General features: G+C 42.1%; 1 protein-coding gene across 1 annotated transcript in view; it reads left to right on the forward strand.

Moving 5' to 3' along the window:
• Nucleotides 1-25,262, forward strand: part of LOC124619204 (post-GPI attachment to proteins factor 2-like) — a 62,841-nt gene extending 37,579 nt beyond the window's left edge. The window contains exons 3-4 of the mRNA XM_047145423.1: nucleotides 288-503; nucleotides 23,952-25,262. Of these exons, the coding sequence (XP_047001379.1) occupies nucleotides 288-503; nucleotides 23,952-24,079 (344 nt within the window). The 3' untranslated portion in view covers nucleotides 24,080-25,262. The remainder of the gene's footprint in view (nucleotides 1-287; nucleotides 504-23,951) is intronic.
• The last annotated feature ends 1,430 nt before the right edge of the window (nucleotides 25,263-26,692 follow it).

Here is a 26,692-nt window from a genome sequence, read left to right on the forward strand (position 1 = left end):
TACATTTTATATTTTGCTTTTGTTGTTTTATGGATTCCAGTATAATGAAAAACTCTAGTTTTTTTGTTATTAGCATGAACTTGTTCACAAATGCTAATTTTACACATATTTTGTATGAATTCTACTTCCATGATGACACTAAGGGAGGGGGTATAGAATTTATCGCCATTTTGTGACTTTTTTTTAAGTGCATATACACATGGTAGATGTCATCACAAGATATGCAGTGCTTTTGTATATCTGTTGCTTTCTGTTATTCCTAACCATGTTTTCATTTTTCTTTTCAGCTATACATGAGAAGTGCTTTATCACATTTATGATAACATCAGAGCTTTACATGTTGCTGACATGCTACTTGCTCAGAAAATTCCGCAGATTTCCTCCTGATAATGTTGAATCAAGGTCATTGAAAATTAAACATCAACTCTTAGTGATAAACTTAACATCATTTGCCATGGCAGGGTATTTCTTTAAGAGACACAATTGGTACTGTGAACCTGGAGGTAATACTTTCACTTCCAATTTTGCATTTTTTTTTAAAAAAAGATGCAGTAGAAAGGTTGTATGCATGCAAGAGATTCCATTTATTTTATTAATCATAGTTCAAATGTGTAACAAACTATGACCATTAACAAATATTTTGAAATTTTGTGGCATATTGAAACTGTGAGCTGGACCGAGAGCTGTCCACAAAAGGCAAAGGTCCCAAGTTCGAGTCTTTGTCTGGAACACAGTTTTAATATGCCAGGAAGTTTCATATCAGAGTGCACTGTGCTGTAGAGTGAAAAATTCGTTTTGGAAACACATATTTTATTTGGCTCTGAAAATATTAAATGGTTTCACACTCTCAGACAATTAAGATGAAATGAGTTTAGCTTATTTAATAGCCTTTACATGTATTAAGTTCATATATGCTGCATTGTTACATATGGACATTGCAATTGTAAAGTTTATATACTTATGGTGCTTTACACCTTATTAGTGTGTATACACTGATACCTGTCTGTAACATATGGTTTTGTCTTTTGGAGTACAGTGCCTTTCACCATGAACAGTTTTAGCTTTTGCGCAACTGTGTTGTGATCTCCTAAGTCAAAAGCTTTTGACAAGTCACACAGTAGTCCCTGTTTCGTACTTTCGGTAAAGGGTCAATGAGTTTTTGTACTACTTTTTATATCCTTGTTGACTTGTGGATAGCATGTTGTATGCTGTAAACAAAACTTGATCCTTTATAAAAACACGTATTCAGAGGCTTAATAAAATAATTGTTGGTCTTTAGCTTTGAGGGTCCCTGGAATTGTCGCTTTTGAACAGTGGCAATACCCTTGTAATTTTTAAGCTCTCAGGAAACAAGCCTTCTCCCATGGATTTTTTAATTTCATTGGTCAGCGACTTAGCAACTGAGTCTGAAACAATTTAGTTATTTTGTTTGAGATGGCAAATGTATTGGGATTTTTAGTGCTTTTCAACGTATTTATGACACTTTTTACTTCTTCCTCATTTGTGAAAAGGGAGAAATGGAATCACTTAGTCGGCATCTTTTCACTTTTAAAACATTTATATCTGTGGTATAGAAAGTTCTGATTGGATGTAAATCATTGACTAGTAGAGAAATTGGGTCAGTGACAGCCACATTAACAAGACTGACTACTTTGCTAGTTTTTGAACAAATCCTTTCCTGAGCTTGAGTGGACATTCCACGCGTGCGCGCGCGCGTTCCCACACACACACACACACACACACACACACACTCTTGTTTGACTACATTGTGCATTGTGTTGGCTGAAAGCAGTTCAGCAGGTAGAATTGGGTGGAGAATCATTTGAGTGGAGTGGTTGAGGGAAGAAAAGAGGTGGGGGTGGCTGATGGCTCAGGAGGACACAGCAGGCATACAGGATAGGAATGCCAGTGGGAGAGGCAGCAGGCGCATGGGACAGAAATGCGACTCATGGGCTCTGGAATTGTTGAGTTTATGCAGCACACGATTACGATGATGTGGAGGAGTGAATTGATAGAAAATGACAGAATGAAGGAAAGGGAGACTGGGGAAGAGAGTGTGGGTGCATGATGTTAGCAGAGACTGAGATCAGAAGGATTATGGGAACAAAGGATAACTCTCATCTTAGTAATTCAGAAAAGCTGGTGCCGATGGGAAGGATCCAGATTGCCCTGGTTGTGAAGCAGCCATTGAAATGATGTGCTCTGTAACATGTTCCGCCACTGGGTGGTCAACTTTGCTCTTGGTCATAGTTTGGCAATGACTGTGCATTTGGCTGCTGGACAGTTGGTTGGTCTTCAGGCCCCACAAAAAAGCTGTGCAGAAATTGTAGCAGAGCTTGAATATGGCATAGCTGCTTTCACAGTAGGCCCAGCATCTGATGGGATATGATAAGCCTGTGTTGGGACTGGAGTAGGCTGTGTTGGGTGGCTGAATCAAAGAAGTCATGCAACAGGGTTTCAAGGGGTCAGGAGCTGGTGTGGCATATGGGTGGGCCAGGATATTGTACAGACTGGGTGGGCAGTGGTATACTATTTTAGGAGGTATGAGAAGTCTTGTGAGTAGGATGCCCCTCATTTCCAGGCATGATGATATGTAGTCAAAGCTGTAATGAAGGACCTGCTTCAGCTGTTCCAGTCTGGGATGATACTGAGTGATGTGCCTGGTGCTCCTTTGCAGCTGGTTCTTGAGGCAGGAGGGAGGTATGTGATGGTATGGCATGTAAAATGTGTTTGCAAACTAGGTTTGAAGGGTAGTGTCTGTCGGAGAAGCTCCAAGGCAGAACTTAACAACTCGCTGATTTTGAGTGTGAGCACTTGTGTCTGCTCCGACTCTTACTCATGAGCAGAGCAGTTGGAGCGTGGAGGGGAATGAGGGAAATGTGTTCGCACTATGTGATTGCAACAACACGGGGGAAAGTTGAACTTTGAAGTAGGGGAGGGTAAGTTTTGAAACCAGAGCCATGCAATGGTGAACTGACAATGACTATGCCAACAGTGTCTTCACACTTTTCACGCTTCAATCTGTAGTGCAAGGAATCTTATCATTTTACACAAAGTTGGGTTTAAAAAATGTTTATCATATTGTAAAGTATGGAAACTTTCAGAGTATTCTGTTTACAAAAGCACTAAATGTCTTAAGAGATCAGGTAATACAGAAATGGAAAATATGTTGGATCTGAGTGAGTATGAGAGGTTTTAAAACTTAAAAGTAAACACTCTGAAGAAGGAGAAAAAGAGGAAGAAAAGCACTACTTTTACTGAAGTCCTTGTACCCTCACAGATGAAGGTTTACTAAAAGAGCACTTGGATGTGGCAGCTGAAAATGTATGTCCATGTCAGGTAGAACATCTTTGTGTTGCCACAGATGCCAATCATGCGTCTCACACAGGTTATGACAGACAACATTCAGAACCAGCTTGCAAAATATTTGTAAAGATTTTTGCATATTCTTCAGTGCTCTACAGAAGTATGGGTATTGCAGACATGCAGCTGGATGTGCCATTCTCAACACCATTGAAGAAAGTGTAGAAAATAAAAGTTTGTCATGGAATTAATTAGTTTGTATCTACAGACAGAGCACAAGTCATATTGGGGGGAGGGGGGGGGGGGGGGGGGAGGGGGTGAATAATGACCCAAAGCACAACTGAATGGGAAAATGAAAAAGCTTAGAGTGCCCAATTTGTGAGCTTATCTTTAGCTTGAAGTAATTGATCTGTAGTGCAATAGGGCATGTAGAGTGAGTCTAGATTCCTACAAGAATTTCCTTCAGGATCAGTTTCTTCATTTACACAAATTTGCACATGGTTCTCCACCCTGTTCTCTGTGGCAGTGGAGGGGATACATACTCACTGCTTGCAGGCCTTTGCTCATCCTCTGGCCATGGGGCACATTTGCTGTGAATCCTTGCCTTAGTGAAACCTTCAGCATACTTAACAGGGAATTCTCGTCAGTGCAGTTGCATGCATCCATGGGTGGTCAGGCTATATAGAAGTAAATTTTGTTGTGGAAGGAGGTGACATCTATCAAAATGCATGTACTGTGGGTGGTTAGTGCACTTGATATTGTCACACTGAAACAACAATCAGCGCCAAACCTGAAGGGAGGTTTATTACTGACACCAATGTACAGCCAGAACAAAGCTGAATTCTTGGATGGAGAATGCTGCTATTTATACGAACATTCGTCCTGGTCATCAGGTGTTTTACATAGTCATCCTGAATGTCATTTGGTTGAAATAGGAACAGTGTACCCAGTGAATCAAAAAGAATGATGTGGAGCCTGTATTGTCCGATTTCTCTGTATTGTACATGAATGTCACGCTGGGCAGTATTGCATCCCAATCTCTCTGTTAGATATCATCATCCATTGAGAGCATATCTGCCAATGTCTTATTAAAGTGTCTGTGAGACCATTTGTCTGTGATGTCGCAGTGTGAAGTTACCTTTGATAATAATCTCAACTGGAAAACTTTTCTATGATCAGAGATCATCACACAGGGTGCTGCATGCTTCGAGGAGCTTTGCAATTTTTGAGGCTTTTGCAGTCAGCACAGCTCTGTTGACAGGATAGTGGATGAAATACTCAGTGCAGACTATTATCCATGGATTCCCATTTGTTGACTTCAGAAACCTCCCCAAGGGCCAATTTCAATTTGTTGGAATGCCACAACTGCAGGCAAGATTGGTTCTAGATCCCTTGAGGTAATTCCAGCACATACTTCCGTCATTGGCATTACTTACAGTGGCTCACATCTTGTCTAATGAATTGGTAGAGACCTTGTCAGTGAAAACTGTGTCGGATTCTATCTAGAGTTTTCATGAATCAAAGGTAATGAGATGTTAGAGCTTCATGCAAATGCTTAATGATAGCTGGCTGTAGATGAGTTGGGATCACAATTGACCGATCATAGTCAACCATTTCCACCGCACTGGTTCTCTTATACAGTGTTCCATTTATTAACTGGAATTTACCTTTGGTCTGCTCTACCTCCTTCAAAGCTTCTGCAATTTTTCCCCTGTCAGAATCAATGTCATTTAAAGCAGCAACGACTGAGATTTCATCCATGGTGCTGTGTCCCACCAAAGGATTGCCTGGAAGGCAGTTCGTATCCTCATATTTGCATCCACTTTTGTATAACATTGTGAGATCATATCAGAAGCTGCCCCCCCCCCCCCCCCCCCCCCTGCCCAGTTCAGGTTTTCCAGCATTTGCATGACACTTTTCCATAGTTTTTGCTGATAATTATTGTATGGGCCATAAGGCTGTGGTCCAGTGCATAATTCTCGGCCTAATATTTCATCTACCAATGTTGGAGACATCATCAGAGGCCGTAATGCCTCAGAAAACAGTCAGTCATGAAAAAGCTCAGCAAGCCACACTTTTTATATGTATCCACACAGCAGCAGATGAATCATGTCTTGGATCATGGCATCATCCCCCTAAAGCAAATACTAGCCATGAAAGCCTGAATTCTATGACTCTTCCGTAGGTCTGACAAACTTGTCACCCTTATTTCTGCCCTTCTATGTTTGCATTCAGTAGCCCGTGTTAAGATTTGATACAGGTCCCACACATTTGATCAATATTTTAGGATAGGTTGCGCAAAAGTTTTGCATGTTATCTCCTTTGTAGACTAACTGCATTTTTTCAGTATCCTAGCAATGACCCAAAATCTACTTTGCCTATGTGAGCATTCCATTACATATTTACACAAATTAAAACTCTCAGACTTTTTTATGAAGTGAATGTTTCGAATCATCATTCATCAACGTTTTTGCATTTTGTGAGATGCACAGTTGTACATTTCTAAACATTCAAAGCAAGTTGTCAGTCTTTGTCCCAATTAGAAGTCTCACTGGATACTTGTGTGGCTTTCTTAAGACAGTAGTTATTTATAGATAGCTGCATCATTACTAATAATCTTTTATGCAAGGTCATAAATATACAACATGAACAGAAATGGTCTAGAAATATTTCCCAGGAACATGCCTGAAATTACGTCTATGACTGTCGGTGACTCTTCATCCAAAAAATTTTCAGTCTAATCACATTTTTTCTTGTGTTCCATCACTGACAGTCTTGACCTATGACCAGAATTTCTTTATGTTCTTAAGTGGTCATTCGGCAAGGTATTGCTACTGCAATCATTGAAAGTTTCACACAATACCCTTTTGGCTGCCAGATGTGTTTCATGTTGCATTTCTCTATCCATAGCCCCATGCTTTTTTTATTGCTAATTCTATAGTAATAGCTGTTTATGTAGAAATTACTATACAGTATCCCCCCCGGAAATGAACCATTCTTCTAACTACATAACTATCCTTTGCTTGATTAAACATTTTTCTTAACTCGATTCACAGCCCCTCTACATGATTATGCCTGGAGCTAAATGTTATTAGTTTTTCCTTGAGAATATGACACTACTTTCTCTTTATCCACTTTATTGATCATGTAAGTCTTACTATTTGTTTTAACTGCCCTTTATATAGTGGTGATCATTGTTGCTGCTATTACCTCTTGATCACTGATACTGGTTTCACTGTGGACATTCTCAGAGGGCTTAGGTCCATTTATTGCCTTTATATTTCATGAGTGGACTTCCAAACTACCTACTCCAAGCTGTTTTCAGTGAAGGCATTTAATGATGTTTAACAGGTCGCCTTGTCACATCAACTCCTTAAAAACTGTAACCTGCTGGTCAATCGTTGGGTGGCCAGCCTCTTCAGCATGGTGATTGAAATCCTCAGGAATACACAGTGAGTGCTCAAAGTGATCCCTCTATCCCCTTGCTGCCATTTCCACAGGTCGTACAGATATTCTCAATATGTATGAACTAGCAATGTTTTATGATGGAATTTCGGGATGGCTTGGAGTGGGCGAGTGATTCTCTACCAGAGATGGGTGCAGTAGAGGAGGGCAGCCCATTGATATAAATACCCTTATTACCTACAGTCATTCAGTTCTCGTGGCCATGGGTGTTGCTCTCTAAATCCTTGATGAGTGTGGCAAATACACTGTCACAGCATCTCCTGGCACATCGTCCTTGCAGTCTCATCCTTGACAGTATCAGCACTTACTGAGTGGCCACTGATTCTGTGCAGCCCCCCTTGGACATCTCATGTAACCGAACCCATAGTGGGCCTGGCCATGGTGTCTGCTGTTGTCCTCCCCAGGGGGCACACGGTTCTTTCATGAGTACGCATGTGGCGAGCACGGGGCCCCGAGCTATTGCAGCCTTCCTTCTTTCCCGGGCTGCATTTCCTTTTCCTTCCCCTCCTTTCCTGTCCTTGCTCCTTCCCCTCTGCGCTCTCCTCTCCCTCTGTCCTCTCCTCTCCCTCTCTTGGTGTCCTGGTTTATGTTGGCCCGCTATCCTTCTGGTTATGTTGGCTTTGCACTTTGGTTTTGTTGAGTAATTACCTCATCCTTTTGGCATTCTCTGGTCCCCCTCTGGGGTTTGACCTCCAGTACTAAATTTCTATTCTGTAGTGTGAGCCATCTGGGGAAGAGCACCTTACCTAGTGTCTACTGTGTGTGTGCTCCTAGTTCCTTCCATCTTTTCCTTCATGTCATAGTCTGATGCTAGGTAGCCAGCAAGGTAGCCAGCCTATGTGGTGGGGTCACTGTGAACCCTTTTGGTTGAGCCCCCTGAAACCCCAGGGATCACTCTTCTGATACCTGAACTGTGACCTCCTCATGTAAGCCTAGGAGTGGTTGCTTGTCATCCTAGTGCATCGGAACTCCAGGCAATGGCCGCCGTGCCAGACGGCCCTTTCTGTGGCTGGGTGGTGCCCATGGGGAGAGCCCCTGATTGGAGTGGGTGGTATCAGGGCAGACGCTATGCAAATGAAACGCATACGGGTCCAGAACTCTGGCCGTTCTTCTACAGCCGTCTCTTTGCATGGAAATGATACTTTTAATGCTGCTTCTTCTGCCCCTTCAGCCTTCCCTTCCATGGCTACCGCTTGGGAGGAGGGTCAGGCTCATCGGCTAGGGGCGAAACCTTTCCCCCACTATCTGGTTTGCACCAGGACTGATGGGGATACTTTCACCAATACTAAACCTTTATTTTTTGTGGAACACATTGAAGACAAGTTTGGCGAAGTGGACTCTCTGAACAAGATGCGGTCGGGTTTGTTGTTGATCAAAACTGCTTCAGCTGCCCAGTCTGCAGCCCTCTGTGACTGTGACCATCTTGGCACAATTCCTTTTTCCATTACCCCCCACCAGTCTTTGAATATAGTTCAAGGTGTAATTTTTCACAGGGACCTCATCCTTTATACTGATGAGGAACTTAGGGACAATCTAGGATGGCGGGGTGTTCACCTTGTTCGGCATGTTCAGAAGGGCCCGAAGGACAATTGCATTGATACTGGTGCCTTTATCCTGGCCTTTGAAGTGGGTACCCTCCCTGAGAAGGTCGAGATTATGGTTTATTGATGTGATGTGAAGCCATACATCCCACCACCTATGAGATGTTTTAAGTGCTTGCGTTTTGGCCACGTCTTCCCGCTGTTTGCAGACCCCTCTCTGTGGTGACTGTGGACGTCCACTCCATGAGGGGAGTTCCTGTGTTCCCCCTCCTGTGTGTGTTAATTGTCATGGCAAGCATTCTCCATGTGCACCGGATTGCCCAGCTTGCAAGAAGGAAAAGAAGATACAGGAGTATAAGTCCCTTGATCGTCTAACCTACACTGAGGCTCGTAAGAAGTATGAAGTCATCATCCTGTGTCAATGATGTCCAGCTATGCTTTAGTTACATCTTCACCCCTTCCTCCCCATTCCTTAACCCAGTCCCAAACTCTTCCCCTCCTCCCCTCCCCTGCAGTTCCCACACCCTCCCATCCGGGAGCTGCTCCCCTCCCCAGCCAGAGAAGTGTCCCACTTCTTCGGTGTTTGCCATTCAAGGGTGCCCCTCCAGGGACTCCCCTTCCTGGCACCTTCCAGGCCAAAGGCCTGCTGCCACACGACGACCGTGAGAACCATGGTCTGTGGGCTCCCAGGTCCGCTCTCTTTCTGCTCCAGATCTTGCTGCAGCTGCCTCCTTTTTGCAGCATAGCCCTCCTTGATCTCAAACAGAAAAGAAGAAGAAACGTAAGTCCCGGGACAAGGAGCCTCTGGTGTTGCCAGAGGTCCCGTCCCCACCTTCGCAACCTGCCTCTGACCTGCTGTTCATGGATGTCGCCCTCTCCTTGTCGGTGATGGATGGTGACCTGGCAGCATGACTGGCTTTAGCCTGTTCACCCCCCATTTGAATCATCATGCTGTGGTTATTCGGTGGAATTGTAATGGATATTACAGTCACCTTCCGGAGTTGAAATCCCTTATTTTGTTTTACTCTGCAGCTTGTGTGGTTCTACAGGAATCTCATTTTACTGATGATCACTCACCGACCCTCCGTGGGTTCTGTGCTTTCTGTCTAAATCGGGTCTGCCTCCTACGGGTCTCTGGTGGCGTTTGTATGTTGGTCCATACGGACGTTGCTAGCATGTGGATTCCTCTTCAAACTACATTGGAAGCGGTTGCTGTTATGGTTCACCTGGACTCTGGGGTCACAGTTTGCAATCTTTATCTCCCTCCTGACAGGACTCTTACACGTGCTGCCTTAACTGCCCTTCTTCAGCAACTTCTTCCTCCCATCCTCCTTCTTGGTGATTTTAATCCTCATCATCCCTTGTGGGGCAGTGCATTTCCATCTAGTTGGGGTCTTCTCATAGGCCAGTTTCTTCCTCCTTCCTCCTCCCTTCTCCCTCCACTGGTCGCCACATGATGACTTTTGCGATAGTGACCACTTCCCATTGATTTTCTGACTCCCTTCCTGCTCCCTGATGGACAGGTTACCTCGTTGGTCTTTCCAACATGCTGATTGGCCTCTATATACTGCATAGGTCGCTTTTTTCTCCCTCTTTGTCAGGTTGTATTGAGGACGTCCTACATGACATGTCTGATGCGATTGTTCATGCTGCTAGCCTTGCTATCCCACACTCATCTGGACCATTTCACCACCGGCAAGTCCTGTGGTGGAGTACGGCCATTGCCATTGCCGTTCGTGATTGCCGTTGAGCTTTGCAACACCTTAAGAGGCACCCAGCCACTGCCATTCCTATTACCTTTAAACACTTTCACACCAAAGCCCATTACTTAATCAAACAGAGCAAACAGGTGTGTTGGGAACGCTTTGTTTATTCCCTCGGTTCTACTGTCCCTATGTCACGGGTATGGGCTACATTTCGGTCTCTCCAAGGTTGCCATCAGCAGTCTACCCTCCCGGCCCTTGCCCTCCCGGATGGCCTTTCCACAGACCTATTGATTCTCGCAGAACGTCTTGCGACGCATTTTACAACAGCATCAGCATCAACCTCCTATCCAGCTCCTTTCCTTCACCAGAAACAGTGGGCCAAAGCTTCCGCCTTATGTTTTACCCCCTGTCAGACAGAGTCTTACAATGAACCTTTTACTGAATGGGAACTTCTTTCTGCCCTTTCTTCTTCCCCTCATAATACGGCCCCTGGCCCAGACTCCATTCATAACCATTTGCTTCAACATCTCGGTGCTCCACAATGACAACATCTTCTCTGGGTGCTTAACTGTATTTGGCTCCAGGGTGACTTCCCTTCTCAATGGAGGGATAGCCTCGGAAAGCCTGGTAAGAACCCCCTGTTTGTCGAAAGCTATTGGCCAATTAGTCTGACAGAGGTTGTTTGCTAGTTACTTGAATGGATGGTAGCCCGTTGGCTCAATTGGGTCCTCGAATCTCAGGATCTATTGACCCCCTACCTGTGTGGCTTGCAAGAGAGACGGTCTCAGATCGATCATTTACTTCGCTTGGAATCCAAAGTTCGGCCAGCATTTTCCCAGTGCCGCCATTTGGTTGCAGTATTTTTCGACCTTTGCAAGTTCTATGACATGGTTTGGCGCCATCCTATGTTACTTACACTTCATGAGTGGGGTCTTCGGGGGCCCGCTCCTGATTTTCATCCGCCAGTTCCTGTTCCATCGGTCATTCAGGGTTCGGATTGGTACTGTTTTTAGTTCTCCATGGATCCAGGAGAATGGCATCCCACAGGGTTTCGTATTGAGTGTACTTCTTTTCTTCATTGCTATAGATGGACTTGTGGGCTCCGTCGGTCATTTGGTCACCCCCTGCTCTGTATGTGGATGGTTTCTGCATTTGGGTTAGTTCCTCTTTGATGGCCTCTGCAGAGCGGCAGCTCCAGGGTGCTATATGGCGTGCCTCTGCATGGACCCTCTCACATGGGTTTCAATTCTCTCGTTTAAAATCGCGGGTGGTCCACTTCTGTCACTGTACTATGGTCCACCCCAATCCGGTGCTCTACCTCGATTCACAACGATTACCTGTGGTCCCACAGTTTCATTTCCTGGGTCTCCTTTTTGACAAAAAGATCACTTGGCTGCCTCATATCAGACTTCTGAGGATAGGGTGTTTCCGTAAACTCAGTGTCCTTCGCTTTCTTGCCCACATCTCTTTGGGTGTGGATCGTTCCACTCTTCTCCACCTTTATCAGGCTTTAGTGCTGTCTTGCTTGGACTATGATTGTCAAGTTTATGGTTCGATTGCTCCTTCGACACTGCTCCTCCTGGATTCGGTCCACCATCGTGGTATGCGTTTGGTCATCGGTGCCTTCCCTACTAGCCCTGTTGATATTCTCCTGGTTGAAGCTGGTATCCCCCCCCCCCCTTTTCTGTCCAGCGGTCCCAGCATCTGGTTTCTTATGCAGTAGCTGTTCATTCCTCTCCCACTCATCCTTCCTATTCTCTCCTGTTTCCAGACCAAAGACACCCACCTGATTCCCACCAACGGGCATGTTTACTGGTTGGGCTCTGCCATGCATCTCTTTGGCGTGTTTTTCAGCTTCCTTCTTTGTCCTGTCTCCCACATTCCCTCCCCAATACCCCCCACCCCCCCACCCCACCCCTTGCCCCTTGGTTAGTTCCTCGGCCCTGGATTTGGATGGATCTCTGTTGAGGTCTGAAAGATTCTGTTCCCCCGATGGTGTTCTGTTATTTTTTCTGCCGAATTTTATGGGAGTTTTGCGATGCTGTTGTTTTTTACACCAATGGCTCTAAATCTGCTGACCAAGTGGGATATGCCTTCACGTGCTCTGTTGTCATGGAAAATCATCTCCTGCCAACTGCATTTGGGGTGTTTACTGCGGAGTTGATGGCAATTTCCCGGGCCCTTACCTTTATTAAACAGTCGCAACTCAACCGTGTTTTGTTATGTCTCGACTCATTGAGTGACCTTCAGGCTATTTACCAATGTTTTTCCTGCCATCCCTTGGTCTCGGCCATCCGTGACTGCCTCGCTGATCTTCACCATGCTGCTTGTTCCCTTGACTTCCTGGCCTTTTGGGTATCCCAGGTAATGAGCTTGCTGATTGTTTGGCTGGGGGAGCAGTCACTTAACCCCCCTTCTCTGTAACCCCTCATGTGGTGGATTTACGGCTTCATATCAAATCCCACTTAGCACAATCGTGGGCCATCTCTTGGGAGGCTACCTCCCTGTCTAATAAACTTTGTGCGATTAAAGTGACACCTGTCCCGGTGTTCTTCCTTCCGCCTCTCCTGGAAGACTCAGCCATCCTGTGTTGTCTCCGCATCGGCCATACCAGGCTGACCCATGATTTTCTTTTGGTAATGAGCCACCCCTACTTTGTGGTTGTAGAGCCTTCCAGTCAGTAGCCCACATTTTGGTAGAATGCCCCCTTCTTTTGGCCCTGCGTACTAAGTACAGACTTCCCCGTACTTTACCTTTAATATTGGCAGACAATTCCCAGATGGTTGACCTGGTTCTCAGTGTCCTCCGTGAAAGTGGTTTTTATTTTCAGTTCTAAGGTTTTTAATCTCCCTCTGGAGTAGGGGCAGGGCGGTGAGGGTTGAGGTGTCTCGCACTGTAATCTATGTTTGGAGATTCCTGCTCACATCCCTGGCCAACATCCTCTTTTCTCTCCCTTTTACTCTGTTTTTATCACTTTTTAGATTTGGTTAGTCTCCTTTTACACTATGCACTTTTCAATTCTAGTGGTTGAACACTTTTGAATAGCATGTGGTCTTGCCTGTACTGCATCAGAGGTGGGATATTTCCTGCCTCTAGCATAGCCTTGGGCTTGCCCACTTGCTGACTTCTCTCCTTTTGTTTTCACCATTTTTAGTTTTTTACCTTTTATCGTTATGACTCTTCTGAGATGTAAATCTGTCTGAATGGACCACCTTTGAAATAAGGGACTGATGACCTTGCTGTTTGGTCCCTTAAACCCCAATCAACCAACCATCTGCTGTTGTCTTGGAGAAGGCAGCTTAGTGATGGCAGGGCGACCCAATACCTCAAACTCCACACCAGAGGATGAACGATTGTGTGAGGCACCAGTGGCACCAGGCTGAGGAGACCCCATTTTAAGCAGTGGAACATGTGAAGACAGCTGAATCACTGCAGGTAGGCCCATGATGGTGGCAGAGAGGAAGGCTGGCAAGAGCCTGAGCAGTTGGGCAGCAGTCGAGGTTTCCAGGCATAGTGACTGTGGTAGTAGCTGCGTCATAGGTACATCGTTGTCTTCATGGCAGCTTATGACACAAGGTGGGGATCATAACATAGCCCAGCAGTCTGAAAATGACTGTCAGGCCTCAAGAGGTGGGGGGAGGGTGGTCAGGTAGGGGGGTGATAAAATACTGCTGTCTATAAGCTGATCACACACAAGAAGTACCACTGCTGCATTCTTCCATCATGTGGAAGCTTCTCAAAGGATGGTCAGTGTTCAAGAACTCGGTCACAGCCTCATGGATCAGGCTGAAGTGTGGAAATGGTTTGCTGCTCCTGGGGGTGCCGTGTCAACATGGATTGTTGACTGTGGCAGATAATGTCCAGAACAAGGTGCTGTGGCAACAGCACCATTTGGTTCATTACAATTTGACACTTCTCTACAAGTGTAGAGTACCGCACTGGCTCACCTTTATTTTCAGTTGAAGGTGGCACCTCAGACCTGCTAGTAAGGGGGACGAGTGTATTTGCTTGAGTTTTTCTGGGCATCTGCCTCCCTTGTTCAGCACCTCTAGACCTACTTCTGACACCCTCATTACAGACTAGCTGTAAAATAAGTATAGACTGAGCAGTAGAATTTTATAGAGATACTGTTGAACAGCCTTCCAGCCACTCAGCAATACTTTAACAATAAAACAGCAGCCTACATCAGAAGGCAATGCTTTGCTGCACAATCAAATCTGAAGAACTGCATTATCACCACCCACAATCTGGAGGGTGTGGAGACAGCATGTTACTGCAGGTGGAGGCCAGGATAATTGCATTTCAGAAAAGCTGATGGTGGAGGGGATGATCCAGATGGCGTGGGAAATACCCATTGAAAGCAAGCACATTATGTTCAGCTGCATGTTGTGCCACAGGGTGGTCTACTTTGCTCTTGGCCACAGTTTGGCAGTGGCTGTTCTTGCTGAAAATGAACAGTTGCTTACTAGCAATCACTATGTGCATTGAACATGATGACACACTGTACATTTAATACCTCTGTCTTTTATGTAGCCATAGCATTCTTGCCAATAGCTGTGATTACTAACTGATCATTACAAAGCAGTGTAAAATTAACCAGTTTTTACAAGCAAGCCACAGACGAGAAAAGTCATTCATTTTAATAAAATAGTAAAAAAACTTATCCAAGGACAAGGCCCAGTTAGTAGTGAATTTAAAACCTCAAGAAGAATAAAGAAATACCAAAACTGTGTGTACTGCATCTGGCACAGTGAAACTGAAGACTAGTACTGAACGGATGTATTATTGTATCTCCAGGTTGACTCATAGTTACTGTTTAATTCAACAATGCAGGAAAAGATGGGATTACACATTAAATTGTACACAGGCACGATTAAAAGGCACTTACACATAAGCTTTCGGTCACAGCCTTCATCAGAAAAATAAACACACGCCATCATTCACTTGTAGTAAACACACCTCACAAATACATGACCGCCAGCCCCGGCAGTGGGACCAGAGTGCAACTATCACATAGAAAGGGAAGTGGCAATCTGGAGGGGGCAGAGAAGGGAAAGGGATAGTAGTGTATGGGTGGGAGAGAGAGAGAGGAGTGCTGTCTAGCAGGTTCTGCAGGGATTAGAATGCCAACAGGCACAGCGTCAAGAGGTTGTGGGTCAGGGAGGTGGGGAAAACAGAAAGAAAAAGGAGAGGACTGGTGAAAGATGGGCAGGTGTGTTGGTAGGGGCGACAGACACAGGATGTGACGAGAATGGGAAGGAGGTGATAGGACAGAGAGGGTGGAAACTATTGGGTGGAGGGTGTGGGTACAGCATGTTACCGTAGGTTGAGGCTGGGACAATTACAGGAGGAAAGAATGTGTTGTAAGGATAACTCCCATCTTCACAGTTCAGAAAAACTGGTGGTGGAGGGGATATTCCAGATGGCTTGGGAAGCATCCATTGAAATCAAGCATGTTACATTCAGTTGCTTGTTGTACCACAGGGTGGTCTACTTTTTTTTCTTGTCTACAGTTTGGCAGTGGCTGTTCATGCTAGTGGACAAGTGACCGGTAGTCATACCACAGGAATAGAATCCTTGTGGCAAGGGGTTCAAATAGGGTATGGCATGGGGATGGACTAGAATTTGTGGAGATTGGGTGGTTGTAAGAATACTGCTTTAGGAGGGGTGGGAAGGATCTGAGGCAGGATGTCCCCCATTTTGGGGCACGATGGTAGATGGTTCCATCTGCACCTCTGTCCACATTAAACTCACCAACCTCCAACAGTACCTGCATTTTGACAGTTGTCAACGCCTTCACATCAAAAAATCCATCCCATACAGCCTGGACAGCAGGAGATGGCATATATGCAGTAATGAGTCCCCATGTTCAGTATGCTAAGGGTCTCACCAAGGCCTTCACAGACAGGCAATATCCCCTGGATCTATTCAGCAGACAAATCTCCCCCATTCTTCCAACCAGCCCCAGGAACCAGCAGCAAAGGAGTGGAATTCCACCTCATACTGGGACAACTGAACCACATCCTTCACCAGGGATTTGATACATATCATCATGCCATGAAATGAGGGATATCCTACCTGAGATCCTTTCCACCCCTCCTAAAGTGGTGCTCTGCCACCTACCCAGCCTCCACAACATCTTAGTCCACCCCTATACCACTCCCACTCCCAATCCGAATCCCTTGCCACAAGGATCCTATCCCTATGGGAGACTCAGGCTAATGACCTGCCCAATCCTCACACCCAACACTTCTTACTCCAGTCTTGTCATGGGTTTATCCCACACCATCGGAGGTCGAACCACCTGTGAAAGCAGCCACATAATTTACTAGCTCTGCTGTAATCATTACACAGCTTTCTATATTGGTATGACTACCAACCAGTTGCTCACTAGGATGAATGGCCACTCTTCAATTGTAGCCAAGAGCAAAGTAGACCATCTTGTGGCACACCAAGCAGCTGAACATAATGTGCTTGATTTAAATTGCTGCTTCACTACCCAACCCATCTGGATCCTCTACTCCACCACTAGCTTTTATTAAATGTGCAGATTGGGGTTATCCTTACAACACATTCTCTACTCCCATAATTATCCTGGCCTCAACCTACGGTAATGTACTGTCCCCACACCATCCACCCAACAGTTTCTACCCCGTCTGCCCTATCATCTCCTCGTTCTGTTCCCCCACCTCACTGCCCCAAAACCTCCAGACGCTGTCCTGCGTGTTTTTCTGCTGAAGGCTGTGGCCAAAAGCATATGTGTATCTACGTCTACATCGATCTACATGAATGCTCTGCAAATCACTCTTAAGTGCCTGGCAGGGGATTCCTGGAACCACCTTCACAATAATTCTTTATTATTCCAATCTTACAGTGTGTGGAAAAAGTGAACACCTATATCTTTCTGTGCGAGCTCTGACTTCCCTTATTTTATTATGATGATCATTTCTCCCTATATAGGTTAATGTCAGCAAAATATTCTTGCATTTGGAGGGGAAAGTTGGTGATTGACATTTTGTGAGAATATTCTGTCGCAACGAAAAACACCTTTGTTTTAATTATGTTCACCCCAAGTTCCATATTATGTCAGTGACACTCTCTCACCTGTTGTGCGATAATACAAAATTCGCTGCTCTTCTGTGAACTTTCTCCATGTTCTCTGTTAATCCTATCTGGTATGGATCCCACACTGTGCAACAGTACTCCAAAAGAGAACAGAAAAGTGTAGTGTTGGCAGTCTCTTTAGTAGATCTGTTACATTTTCTAAGTTTTCTACCATTTAAATGAGTCTGAGGTTTGTCTACCACACAACATTTTCTGTGTGTTCTTTCCAATTTAATTTGTTTGTAATTGTAATTCCTAGGTATTTAGTTGAATTTACAGTCTTTACATTTGACTGATTTATCATGTAACCACAGTTTAGTGGATTCCTTTTAGCACTCAATTGCCAATTTTTGCACCATACGGATATCTTTTCTCAATTGTTTTGCAGTTGTTTTGATCATATGATGACTTTACTACATGTTAAATGACAGCATCATCTGCAAACAACCTAAGGTAGTGGCTCAGATTGTCTCCTAAATTAGTTATATAGATAAGGAACAGCAGAGGGTCTATAACACTACCTTGGGGAATGCCAGAAATCACTTCTGTTTTACTCGATGACTTTCTGTCAGTTACTAGAAACTGTGATGTTTCTGACAGGAAATAATGAATCCAGTCACATAACTGAGACCATGTTCGATTAGCACGAAATTTCACTACAAACTGTTTGTGTGGTACTGTGTCAAAAGCCTTCTGGAAATTTAGAAATACGGAATCAATTTGAAATCCTTTGTCAGTAGCACTCAACACTTCGTGTGGGTAAATAGCTAGTTGTGTTTCATAAGAACAATGTTTCCTAATCCATATTGACTGTGTGTCAGTAGACCGTTCTCATTGAGGTGATTCATAATGTTTGAACACCTGTGCAACTTTCCAGTCTTTTGGAAGACTTCGATCTTTCATCGAGTGATTGTTAAGGATGGAGCTGTTGCATTAGCATACTCTGAAATGAACATAATTGGTATAAAGTCTGGGCCAGAAGATTTGCTTTTAGTAAGTGATTTAAGTTGCTGAGAATATCTACTGGGTCATTCCATGCCAAGTGGTCTAAACCTTCCCACCATCATGTCTCCAATTTTCTTCAAATTTTATCTGTAGCACTAGTCAAGTGCTAAATTAAGTTTCTCAAGATTTCAAGCCTCTAGCTGCAATACTTGCTGATCTACACCCCCTTGTCTGAAGGGTAGTAAGTTCGCATGCGCGCGACATCAGACAAAATGCCATTTTTGGGGTCTCATAAAATTGAAACCAATTCATAAGAATGGTTAGTAAGATGAGACCCTGTACAGTTTTTTGTGCTGATTCAAACGAAATTAATTATAAGATTACTGATGCAAAATCCGGTCAAACAAGTCGACTCAAAGTGTACCCCTAATTCTGTCGTGACTTAATGCGACAAATTTTGACCAATATTCAGACTGCAATAATTTCCTTGCAGATAAAGATATGGACTTGAACTTTTTACCAAGTCTTATCTTTGTGCTGGACATAATACAGCTGGATTTCCAACTACCCAGGCTTTATAGTCGCCTTGCAAAATCTCTTCAAATTTGGCAGTGTCAGCGCAAATGGCTTTATTTACCAAAGTTCAAAGCCCATTACTACAAAATAGTCAGCCTGGATTTAATTGTGAATAGTATCATCTGAAAGAGAAACTCTTGCTCTACAAGATGGATATATTTTTCTTTTGCAACGCTTCCATTAAGTGCTTATTTACTCAGGTCAAAGTATCTTATATTTTGTGTGCGCAGTGCCCTGCGTTGGTCCATGATGGCTGAGCCATTACTGGTTATCACAATAAAACCAGCATCCCCATCGCCATAGGGGCCACGCCCGATAGCCATGCAGTAACAGCCACGGGTGGGTATCTTTACTGCAGGTTCCCAAGCCTGATTACAGGGTGTCTTTACCACAGGATCCCAAGCCTGATTGTGGGTTTCTTTATGCAGGTTCCCAAGCCTGTCTTCCTCAGTTACTTCATCATTCTGGAAGCATCGTTGATTTGCAAGAGAATGCTTTCAGGAAAACTGTATTGCCGACCAGATGATGTCACTGATGGAGCTGGAATAACACCAATGATAAGTTGTTCTGGAATCCAGCAAGTATCACGTCTTAAGGGCCAATAAAATGAACTTGCAGGACCATGAGGATGCATAAAGCTTATGAAAGCATCTTTCTGTTCGACTGAGATTTCAACGATGTTTCCAATCCACCATTTCTTTTCATAAATGCAAGCAACATACTGCCCAGGCTGAAGATCCATGACTTGAACTACTACTTCAGCAGCACTAATTTTGGCCAAAAAAGATGTCGCATCATTAGAAACTCTACTGACCTTAATTGTCGTCATATCAATGGGCAAAAAATGGTGGTTTTCTCTTGTGCCAGCTAGAGTGTGCCCTTGCAGGAATCTTTCTTCTTGAGAAGCTTTTTCTTCTTCAACTTCCTCTTTGCTGATGAAAAAGAATTTGATTCCATTGATATTATCATTGCAGAAGTTGAAAAGATCTTTGGGTGTTAGAATCTGGTTTTCATATGGACGTTGCAAACTTGCTCTTGCTGCCAACCGTTTTGTTGTGCCTCCAATGCCATCACAAGGCGACTTTCCATGGCTTGTTCCAAAGAAATTCCATTCTGCTGTTATTTCAAAATCTTCTTTGTGATAGCATAAGTTGAGAAAATTCTTGAAATTCTTATATTGTGCAGCTGAACCATCACTGAAGTAGTGGATGTGGCTTATTTTGGAAAATTGCATCTTCAGGTAATTGATTACTTTTCCAATGTAAACATGGACAGTAATCGTATCGTGTCGAAGGCAGTCACTAATAACACAAAGATTCACACATTGCACCTCTTCGTTTTCACAGTAGTAGACTACAAATGGATGAACTGTTGCTTGACTGTTTTCCCAGTGAAAGCCTTGCACTGCATCTTGAACAATAAATGAATAGTTTTCAGCAAAATCCATTAGTATTATGAATTCGCCTTCTTTCAAATCAGTTTTGAGAGCTTTCAGGTGCTGGCTTTGATGCTTGGCAATGTAGTGATGACAAGACAGGTTCCAAATTTTTGCTGCAATATCTTCAACATACTCTTCTGTTGAAAGCTGCTTTGTTTCTAAAGTATCCCTGTCGGTATGAATCCATTGTTTGTACTCAATCAGTTCTTCAGGGTCATTATCTTCAAAATATGTTGCAATAACTGCTTCTACACCTTCTGGACCAGGGCAGTTTTCACAACGATGAAGCATACAATCCTTGTTTTCCAAGCTGCAAACAGCTTTGCTAAGAATTTCCTTGTAGTCTTCATTGATTGATGCACCAGTGAGCATAAGCTTGACATTTTGGTGTATTGTACAGACACAAACTGAGTGCATTCCAGCAGAGCCAACTGTAACACACCATTTTGGTCTAAGCTCGCAAAACTTTGAGAAGCCAATTTCTGGTCCATTTTGCTTCTGATAAGACACGTACATTTCCTTCAAATTGCAAAGCAACAACCGCTTTTGCTTGTACACCTTTGTTCCTGAAATTCTCACAGGCACACAGTCTTTCTTCCCTGGACAAAGTCTGCTGAATTCGTCATCTTGAAAAAAGTCATGTACTTTCTGGACAACTTCATCTGAAAGCTTCCTTCCTTGCCGATTTGCTGGAAAAGCTAGAACACCTTGCTCATTCTTCAGTTTTCTCGCTTGCTTTACCATTCTTTCTGATACATTAAATGCTGTTGTCGTATCTTTAATTGTCCAGCTTCTTGGAACCAAGGTCAATATTTGAACTTTTGTCCTACGATTTGACACTTTACATTTTTCTTTCAACTCTTCTATAAGATTATCAAGATCTGCACAATTATTGCATGGGCGACTTTTACTTGAACTTGGCTGTTCATCGTAATTGATTCCTACAGCAGCAGCAATTTGATTCCCAATTAAACTTTGTGCATCCAAGATCTTTCTTTTTGCATAGCTTTGCTTATCTCTTTTACTTAGTTGTCTTCTTTTCAATGGTGAAGCACCAATAAATGATAAACTTTTGTTGATGGCTGGTTCAGTTTCATCCGTTGTGAAATCTTGTTCAGATTGGGTTGATAGTGATGATGAATCTTCTAGCTTTTGGTTCAGTGCCGACATGCAGCGAGGGCAAAGCTTCTGACCAGGTTTTATATCAATCACTTCTTTTTTCTTTAACAGGCAAAGTTTGGCAGCTGTTTCATTATCAAGCAGTCTAAGTCCAGCTTTTACATTGTGATTCCTCTTCTTGAATGGATTGCAACATTTCTTTTGCATCGCTTGATATTCATGTAGGAAGAGGGCTTCATGGTGGAAGCAAATGATGGAATTTTCGTCAAGTTTGGCTTCTGAACGCGAAACAAGCAATTTCTGGTCACATTCTGTGAAATCACTAAACGCTTTGAATCCAGTCTTCTTAGCATAGAAGATAACATGGCACTTTGATGCAGCAGCATCTTTTCCAATTGAACAGGGGGCCAACGATTCTTCTTCTTCATTAACTTCTGACATCTCTCACTGGCCAATCACTGAATAAAACACGAATGAAATATCCAATTATATCAGTAATTCTAAGCGACTATTAAGATTCAAATTCCTAGAAATGAAGAAAAATTAGTGCATCGCGCATACAAAATATAACAACTTTGATGTGAGTTAATGAGTACTTAATGGTCGCGTTGCAAAAAAAACAAATGTCAGTCTTGTAGAGCAAGAGTTTCTCTTTTAGGTGATACTATTCACAAGCAGATTCAGGCCAACTATTTTTTAGTAATTGGCTTGAAACTTTGGTAAATTTTACCGTTTGTGCTGACACTGCCTAATTTGAAGAGATACTGCAGGGCGACCATATGGCCTGGATCATTGCAAATCCGGCTGCATTATGTCTAGCACAAGCATGAAGCTTGGCCAAAAGTTCAAGTCCATATCTTCAACTGCAAGGAAATCATTGCAGTCTTAATATTGGTCAAAATTTGTCGCGTTGTGTCACGACAAATTTTGAAGTATACTTTGAGTCGAGTTATTTGATCTGGGTTTGCATGAGTAATGTTATACATAATTTCGTTGGAATCAGCAAAAAAAACTGTACAGGGTCGCATCTTACTAACCATTCTTATGAATTAGTTTCGATTTTATTAGACTCCAAATATGACATTTTTTTTATGTTGCATGCACACGGACTAAGTACACTTCAGACAAGGGGGTCTAGATCAGCAGCTATTGCAGCTAGAGGCCTGAAATCTTGGGAAACTTACTTCAACACTTGACTAAAGCTACAGTTAAAATTTGACGAAAATTGGAGACCATGATGGTGGGAACTTTTTTCAGTTTTAGACCACTTGGTGTGGAATGACCCTACTTCAAAGTTACTCATGTTGGCAGCAGTTCTTGATTTGAATTCTGGAATATTTATCTTGTCTTCTTTGGTGAAGGAATTTTGGAAGGATTTGTTTTTTAACTCTGCTTTGGCGGAACTGCCGTTGATAGTATTTCCATTGCTATCGTGCAGAGAAGGCATTGATTGTGTCTTGCCCCTGGTATACTGTACATACAACCAGAATCGCTTTGGATTTTGTGCCAGGTTTCAAGACAAAGTTTCATTGTGGAAACTGTTGTAATCACCTCACATTGAACTCCAAGCTACATTTTGAGAATCTGGTAAAAGATCGCCAATCTTGGAGACTTTGTGTTCATTTAAATTTGACATGCCTTTTTTCATTGTTTCTGCAACAGTGTTCTGACCCCTTTTTGTGTGCCAAGGGGGATCAGGTCCATCATTTAATTCATTTGGTATAAGTCTCTCAACTGCTGTCAAAACTATTTCTTTGAATTCAAGCCACATCTGGTTTTACATATATTATTAATTTATTAATTTGAAAGTAGTGGAGATTGTCTCTCAGGAAGGCATCAAGTGAATTTTTATCTGGTTTTGTGAATAGATGTATTTTTTGTCTATCTTTGGAGGATTTGGGGGTTACAATATTCAGCCTCTGCTTGTTATTAGCTCAGAATTATTTATTGCTAAGAGGTCAAATGAGTTTTCACAGCCATTTACTATCAGCTCAAAATAATTTTCAGAATGCATTTAGCATAGTTTCGGATGATGTTTTATGCGTACCTCCAAATCTGAACATGTACTTTCGCCAAAATATCGAGGGTAAATTAAAGTCACCACCAACTATAATTGTATGAGTTGGGTACATGTTTGAACTTAGACTCAAGTTTTCTTTGAACATTGCAGCTGTTGTATTATCTGAGTTCAGAGCTCGGTAAAAAGATCCAATTATTATTTTATTCTGGTTGCCAAGAATGACCTCTAACCATACGAACTCTCAGGAACTATCTACTTCAATTTCGCTACAAGATAAACTACTTCTAAAAGCAACAAACACACCAGCATCAACTGTGTTAGTCTATACTTTTGAAACACTGTTAGGTTCCTTGCAAAAATTTCATCGGAACTTATCTTGGGCTATAGCCAGCTGTCAGTGGCTATAACGATTTGAACATCAGTACTTTCTGTTAGCACTTGGAGCTCTGGTACTTTCCTAACACAGCTACAATGTGTCATATAAGCTTGCCTGTCTCCAACTTAACATATCATCTTTATGGTAAATAGAAATCTGTCTTTTCCTACATTGTTAATATTCCAATTTGGAGTTTCTATTGTCTGATTTTACTGTTTAGTTCTCTATTTAGCGTTTTAGAATTCGTCATCTCTTCCTGATTGATTTAACTTATGAGTGTCATATTATATGAACAATAAAAAAGTAAGTGAAACCATTTTATATGGTGACAACACTAATGATGTATTTTTGATTGCAGTGTACTCCATCTTTGCTTTCTTTGAGTACATAGTTGTACTCACCAACATGGCATTTCACATGACTGCATTTTGGGACTTCCATGACCGCTCACTGGAAGTGGGACCACTTGGCTTCGGTCACAGCTGACAGTATGAGATGCCAACCGAGCACACACAATAACAAGTAGAGCAGTCCACCCCGGCAACTGGCAACTTGGTAGATACCACAAGTGTTCCCTGTTCAATAGCCTTCCCACATGAATTGTCACATCAAGCTCCACTCTATATTGATGATGAACTGGGCAGCATACAGTTATCTGTTGATTTGCCGTTAGAACAGATTCCAGTACCAGCAAGCCCTGCAACATTTCCTCCAGTCAGTATGATGAGGGATGCTTTGCCAAATGACCAGTGTTGCCATTTTTCATCTGAGAGAGGCATCCATTCAAGAGATTATCTTCCTGCATATCAACAGTATGTTTACATGATAGTTGACCACACTGTATTGGGAACTAGAGTGTAACCTCCCGTATATGAAAGAAAGTATTTATTACTACAACAATACAATTCTGAATGAAATTTGTACCTAAAGAGCATGTGCTCATAAAGCCAAAGCCGAGGTGTGACTGCTGACTATTACGTGTCTGCTTTTGACAAATGTGACTGAATACTTATTGATCTCAAATGTGATGGTGATATTTTTAAAGTGTGGAAGATTCCATTGTGTATGGTTGTGGTAATTGAATGTATACACTAATATTTTTATATTTTTAATTAATAACTTTTGTAACTCTTGCAGTGGTACTTAAAGATAAATGTTCATATTGAAGGATACCTTTTGGTACTGTGAAAAATATTTGCCACTAGCAAAAGTAGCTGACACCCCAGTCTATCCTGTAGAAGCTAGTCTCACCTTCAACTCAGAACTGTAAATTATTGTCAAATCTTCTAGTAAATCCATAATAGCTGAGCAAGAATTACACATATGTTTTGGGTTAGTACATTTTGAAGTTTACTGTCTGCTACAAATTTTGATACTATAATTTATTTATAAAAGCCTTCTGGTGTCATATTGCCTTATAGGTCAAGAGTACTAGGTGTGTGTTTAAAGAGTTTATCTCATGTTCTGATCACGTTTTCACCATTGTCTCTTAGGCTTTGATGTTTCAACTGCATCATATAACAACAAAAAATTTTGATGTCAACACATATTTTTAAATTTTACTTGAACTAAGATGTAGATTATCTCACAATGTATAAATGTGAACAAAGAGTCTTTATTTCTGTCAAATTATCGTTGATATCACAATGTGCAATTGTGAATAAAGAAAATCTTTATTTCTGTTAATCTTTTATCACTATAATAATCTATCAAAACAAAAAAAAAAAAGCTTTATTAGGTAATACAGTACAAATACTGTTGTGGTATGAGTTGTTATATGTAAGGCCAAGGTGGTTTGCTAAAAAAGTAAAATCTGTTGTGTATGCTACATACTGTTGCATAGCTAACATGACAGTGGCAACAAATCATCAGGTTATCAAAAAGTGTTACATGTTCTGGCTAGTATGATGTTTCTGGTAGAATATTAAGATGATGTGCTGAATTGATAGGATTACCCTTAGGCTATCTTTGCAATCAGTCAATGACTTGGAGCATATTTCTTGAATGACTTAAATATGTTGTAGTAAGACCTATCTATAAAACTGGAGAGGAAGAAACTAGCCCTATTTACACAGCTATTTTGCTTCTTATGATCTTTTCAAAAAATATTCAAGATTTTTTAATGACAGAATACTGACTCATCTAACTGAGCAAAACTTGCTGACCGCTTCTCAGTTTGGTTTTAGTATAGGGTTGACAAAACATACAGGACTTCACAAGTGATATGCTAGCACAACTAAAAAGAAAAGTTTTCCTGTTGGTATTCTGTGACATTATCAAAGTCTTTGAATGGATCATACAACACTACTTCCCAGTAGACCAAATGGCAGTTTAATTTTTTTTATACAGAGTGTATCATTATAGTTAATGGTGTAAGCACATACAGTTGAAATCATCTTCACTACTGTGAAACACATCTCTTCTGCTGAAAAAGTGCTCTTAGCTCTTAAGGGATGCATTTTAGAGCCCGAGGCCACGTTGACTGATTTTGTTTTTCTAGTATCATGTACTTTCAACTGTGTGTATTTTTGCCATTAATTATTATACACGCTGTGTTTAGGATACGTGAAGTTCATAGCTCAGATATCATTCATGTATAGGTGTTCAATAGAACTCCCAATTTATTTATTTATATATATATATATTTTTTTTTTTTTTTTGAGAAAATTGACTGAAGTTTTCTGATCATGTTTAATATGTTAAAGTAAGGTCAACTTTTTACCAAGCAGCTTGGCTCTGTAGTGGAGTGCTTGCCTGCCCTATTGGGAGCCAGGGATCAATTCTCAGTGGATTCAAATTTTTAAACGAAGTTGGAAGTTCTATGAGTAGTTCCATGAAGTGTAAAATACATAAAGGTGGAAAAAATGGTAGCACTCGAGACTGGAAATCGCTGGATCGAGTCCTTTTTTATATTACCTTTTTTGTTTTTTCTGTTCCTCATTCAGTTTGAATACCTACATCATTTAAATATAAAATTCATCAAATACATGGTAATTGGCACGTATTTAACTGTCATTTTATGAAAAATGCAAATCATCTTTTATCTAATTATGTATCGCACAAAAAAATTGTGAATTAAAATTGTTTAAATTTTAAAAA

Source organism: Schistocerca americana, chromosome 6, assembly GCF_021461395.2.
Source record: "Schistocerca americana isolate TAMUIC-IGC-003095 chromosome 6, iqSchAmer2.1, whole genome shotgun sequence".
In the NCBI taxonomy this organism is placed as follows: Eukaryota; Metazoa; Arthropoda; class Insecta; order Orthoptera; family Acrididae; genus Schistocerca; species Schistocerca americana.